At 45.0% G+C, this 5,422-nt stretch overlaps 1 protein-coding gene across 1 annotated transcript in view; it reads left to right on the top strand.

Moving 5' to 3' along the window:
- ZNF550 (zinc finger protein 550) overlaps nucleotides 1-5,114 on the top strand; it is an 11,912-nt gene extending 6,798 nt beyond the window's left edge. The window contains exon 4 of the mRNA XM_012653602.1: nucleotides 3,559-5,114. Coding sequence (XP_012509056.1) covers nucleotides 3,559-4,574 — 1,016 coding nt within the window. The 3' untranslated portion in view covers nucleotides 4,575-5,114. The remainder of the gene's footprint in view (nucleotides 1-3,558) is intronic.
- Nucleotides 5,115-5,422: the final 308 nt, after the last annotated feature.

Genomic DNA, 5,422 nt, shown 5'->3' with positions numbered 1-5,422 from the left:
ATCTGGGTTCTCAGTTCTGTTCCACTGGTCAATGGCTCTATTTTTGTGCCAGTACCGAGCTGTTTTGATTACTACAGCCTTATAATAAAGTTTGAAGTCTGGTAAGTTGATACCTCCCATTTTGTTTTTATTGCCTAGAATTGTTTTTGCTATGCCATGACCACAAATTCTTGATGAGAACTAGGCATTTGGCCACACCTGGGTGCTCAGGACTGGAAACATAGTTTGGCTGTGTGCCCAAAGAGAAGAGCAAATGGGTTTGTTTTATATCACCTCAGGCTGCTATACTCAAATACGTCAGAGTGGTGATTATTTCTGTGTCACTGAGTTGTCTGAGGATGTAATGAGATAACGTACAATGCTGCCTAGGTCAGTGCCTGGCCCATAGTGTCAATGAAAGTCAGCTGTTAGTATAATCAATGTAGCAGTATTAATGTAGTGAGTAAAAGTAATATCATACATTCCCACTGTTTCCTGCCTTCTCCATCCATTTGTCCATCCTTGATTGACCATCAGACAGTCAGAGCAGCCCTTTGAACTATATTTTCCTGCCTCTCTTGCCCTGAAAGGCACCAAGGGGACATTTGGCTTTTTCTGCTCCACATTCATGCTGATGAGTGTAGCTGGAGCCATCGCCCAGTGGACTGACATCACTACTGAGTCGTGGGTTCTCCCCTCTTGTGGTTCCTCAGGCCTCTTGGCCAGCCCCACCTCCAACCCTTTGTGTTCCAAACACCTCCCTCCCCATGCCCTTGATCCCACATCTCCAGTTAAGGGTCTCAGAGGCACCTCGAGCTCCTGGTTCAGAGAATGTCCTGTCGTCCAAACAGGTTAGAAGGCTAGAAACACCCCAGATGGCCCCTGGGGTCCTCCAGCTTCATCCAACCCAGCATCCATCCATCCTAGTCCTGCTCATTTTACATCATCCTGGTCTCCTGAGCCCATCATCACCACTTCCATTGGCTCCTCCACCAACATCCTAGTCCAAGCTCTTCTCGTCTTTTGCCTGGACAGTGCCAGAGGCTCCTAGCAGGTCTCCCCACATCTGCTCTCTGCCTCTGGACAGTTCTCTTTCCTGCACTGGCTCCTGTAGTCACTCACATTTGTTCACTACTTCCTCAGCAACCGATGTCCCAGCATGTAATTAATTTCATGTTAAAAATAAAGGCTGTGTACTTACATGTTTCTTGCTCCTGAACTCTTAAAGGTTCACCTACATCTGTGGCATGCCTGTGGCTTCTCTTATCCTCTGTGGAGGAGATCTTGCCTCTCACCATGGCCAGTTTCTCCAGCAGTGCCTATACCATGCCTTCTGTGTTCTCAGGGAACTTGTTTTTTAGTTTATTTTCTTCCTTGTCTGTATCTTCATACTTTCTACACTCAACATAAAAATGTACTCAAGTTGCTCCCATTTGGGGAAAGCAAACCCAAAATGCTTTTTATCTACAATAGCCTGTAAGCTGTGTTTACTTATGAAGCCAGGCTCCTTGGAGTTGTCTCATTTTTTGAAGAGATGTATTCACTTGACTTCCACATTTTTTGTTTAAAATGATTTTTAAAAATGTGACACACACACATATGTGTGCATGTGTATATATATATATGTATACACACATACACTTACCCAGTTGAACTTTTTTGTACTATTGTCGTATCTGTTTAAAATTTTCTGTTCCTTCTACATATGTATAAACTAAAATATTCTCTACCAGGTCAAGGTTTAGCATATTTTCAGCATCTTGGAGGCTCCTTTGCCCCATCCTTGTCAATAGATGCTCCTACAATGATAGCCACTATTTAGACTCTCTATTAAGGATTAGTTTTGATTGGTTATGAATGTGTATAATTGGACCCCCAAAGTATTTTGTTTTTTGTGTATTTCTTCTTTTTATCATCATTGTGTCCGCAAGCTTGGTTCATCCTGTCTACTGTGTATCATAGTATCTTGTGGGAATATCAGGGTGTATTTCTCCACTCTCCTATTGATTGACATTTGCATTGTTTATATTTTTCTGGAGATTATGAAGAATGCTGCCATGATTATTCTTTTTCATCATATGTAGTGGATACAGGCACGCATTTCTGTTGTATATATACTCAGGAGAGGAATAGCAGCATCATGAGACAGGTTTATACTCAACTTTAAGTCAAACTGCCAAATATTTTTCCAAAGTAGCTGTACCATTTCCCTTCTCACAAGCCAGGCATGAGAGTACTGTTGCACTAGGTTCTTCTAAACATGTGGTGATGTCTTTACTTTTGAAGCACAGTAGTTATGTCCCTCAGACCAAAATGCCCAGTGCAACAATGAGAATAATAATAATGACAATGGCCCACAATTTGGTGAACACTTACGCTTCATCAAGAACTGTGCATTTTCTTGGCTTGGCATGGTGGCTCATGCCTGTAATCCTAGCACTCTGGGAGGCCAAGGTAGGAGGATCACATGAGCTCAGGAGTTTGAGACCAGCCTGAGCAAGAGCAAGACCCCTTCTCTACAAAAAATAGAAAAATTAGCCAGGCGTGGTGGCATGCAACTGCAATTCCAGCTACTCAGGAAGCGGAGGCAAGAGGATCACTTGAGTCCAGGAGCTGGAGATTGCAGTGCGCCGTGATGATGCCACTGTACTCTAGCCAGGGCGACAGAGTAAAACTGTCTCAAAAAAATAAAAAAAAAGAACTGTGTATTTTCTCATTTAATCTTCACGATGGCCTGAGAATCTGAATTTCTTAGTCTCTTAATTAAAGAATTTGAGACTTAGTGGAGAAAGTCATCCTCTCGTATCAGCCCACTGGACAGCAGTAGGGTTTGGACTGAGTCGTCCTGTCTCCAGTGCCTTCACCCTTGGCTGCCATGCAATGTGCCTCCTCATATAGCAGACACTTGTCAAATCTTACCATGCTTGACCCTGTGTACCATTTGTTCCCATGTGTCCCTCTGTCATTTTTGTGCTGGGATCGTCATTCCTTTCCTCTAACTCTGATCACGCCTTCCACGTTGGCCTCACCAGGCATCTGGTGCCCTTTTCTTATAACTCTTAAGTACGCTCCAAGGGTGAATCTGCCTAGTTTTACTCCCTCACCTTCACGCCAATGCCCGCTTCCTTTATCTGGCAACTGCTCTGGCTTCTCCATTAGGATCCAACTCATGGGACACCCCCTCTAGGAGGCCTTTCATTATCTCCTTTTCTTCCCAGTCTTGTTAGGTGCCACTTCCCTATACTCTCATAGCACCAAGAGGCATCAATTCTTCGAGCAAATGCTCTTCAGACAATGTCATCAAAACCCTGCCCTCCCTTCCCTACTCTGGACTGTGAAGAGGGGCATCTCTGTTCCAGATGCTCTGTCCCCTGGTCCAGCCTGTACTCTAGATTTCCCCTTCAATGATGTCATGGGTACAAGGACCATGGAAAGTATTTGGAAACCTGGGTTATAGAGATGTAAAAATGCAGCAAGTGCCAGAGGTACTATTTTCATTCTTTTCTTAGTACTGAAGTGTTTGTTTCTGCTATATTGTATCACTGAAAGTCCCCTCCTTTGTGTGTTGGATTCCTTCAGGTGACAGAGCACAACTTCAGACCAGAGAGCCAACCACTTGTCTGCCGATCTTATTTGAGGGAGCCTTTCTCCAGGGAAGCCTGAGTCTGGGATCTTCAAGGGACTCCAGACTGGGGAAATCCAGGGATCAGGAAGGGCTTTTGGAAATGCAGAAAGGTCAAGTGAAGCCAAGGGCAGACCCTCACAAGGAGACCCATCCAGAGAAAATGAGCCTTGAAGATGAAGGTTTGGGGACAGAAGATAGTCTGCACTCCAGGGTGTTACTGGAGCAGGTATCTGCAGGAGATGTTCTCCTTCAATGTGACTCACAGCAAACAGGGAAAGACACCTCAATTCATGTAAGGACAAACTCCTACAAATGCAAGCAGTGTGGGAAAGGTTTTAGCCGGAAGTGGTATCTTGTACGACATCAGCGGGTTCACACTGGAATGAGGCCCTATGAATGCAATGCGTGTGGGAAAGCTTTTAGCCAGAGCTCAACCCTCATTCGGCACTACCTCATACACACCGGGGAGAAGCCATACAAGTGCCTTGACTGTGGGAAGGCCTTCAAACGCAGGTCGTATCTCATGCAGCACCACCCGATCCACACTGGAGAGAAGCCCTATGAGTGCAGTCAGTGTCGAAAGGCCTTCACCCATCGCTCTACTTTTATTCGCCATAATAGGACCCACACGGGAGAAAAACCCTTTGAGTGCAAAGAATGTGATAAAGCCTTTAGCAGTAGGGCACACCTAATTCAACACTACATCATCCACACTGGAGAGAAGCCCTATGATTGCGTGGAGTGTGGGAAGGCCTTCAGGTGCAGCTCAGAGCTCATGCAGCACCAGAGGATTCACACTGGGGAGAAGCCCTATGAATGCACCCAGTGCGGGAAAGCCTTTCATCGGAGCACATACCTCATTCAGCACTCTGTCATCCACACTGGGGAGATGCCCTACAAGTGCATTGAGTGTGGCAAAGCCTTCAAACGCAGGTCACACCTCCTGCAGCACCAGCGGGTCCATACTTGAGGAAGCCCTGTCGGTGCAGTGAATGTAGAAAGGCCTTTACTCCTGCTCCTCTTTCATCCCTCATGACGGGACCCACAGTGGAGGAAAAAACCCTCTGAGTGCTAAGACTGTCAGGAAGCTTTTTATTTTTTGTCAGCTCTTCCTTAATTAAATGCACAAGTAGTCAACACTGGGGAGAAACCCAGGGAGTGCAACGAATGTAAGGTGCCTTCAGCCACCACCCAGCCCTTACCCATAGCGGAAGGATTCATGTCAGAAAAATGCAGAAGGCATTCCACTCGCATCAGCATCAGAGAACTTGTGCTGGGGAAAGACATTCCGAATATAACTACTGAGGACAGTCTGAAAAAGAAAAAAATCTCATGTGCCACCTGAGAATTCATAATGAAGAGTTACTGCATAATTGTCATCACTCGGAGAGAACTTTCTGTGACCAGGTCATTACTTGTCATGTAAAGAGCCATATCGGAACTTGACCCACCTTGGGATTTATTCTATGAATTTATAGAAACCTTCAGTGTCAGGTATCTCCTTGGTTTACACTGGAAAGCCATCCCAGCATTGTTAAAATATGGAGGAGGTAGAGACATAGACTATAAGAGTGAAAAACAAATGTCTTTACAAACTCTTTCAGACTTCCCTGTAAGCCTGTTACAGTTTTCATCAGTTTTGATTTTTAGTAGGGGGATATTTGAGAGGTAAAGTTTCTCAGTCCTGCTTTTTATATACATTCACTGCTGTCCTGTGTCAGGAGCGTTGGACAAGGGCAGTTCCTCTAACATTTCTTGGAAATTTTCTTTGTTCCAGACATCTCTGGGAGGGAATCCATTAGGAGGGTCATTCTTTCT

This window comes from Propithecus coquereli, unplaced genomic scaffold (assembly GCF_000956105.1).
Source record: "Propithecus coquereli isolate 6110/MARCELLA unplaced genomic scaffold, Pcoq_1.0 Scaffold425, whole genome shotgun sequence".
Taxonomy (NCBI): domain Eukaryota; kingdom Metazoa; phylum Chordata; class Mammalia; order Primates; family Indriidae; genus Propithecus; species Propithecus coquereli.
The sequence above is the reverse complement of the archived record's forward strand: the minus strand, read 5'-3'. Positions and strand labels throughout refer to the sequence as shown.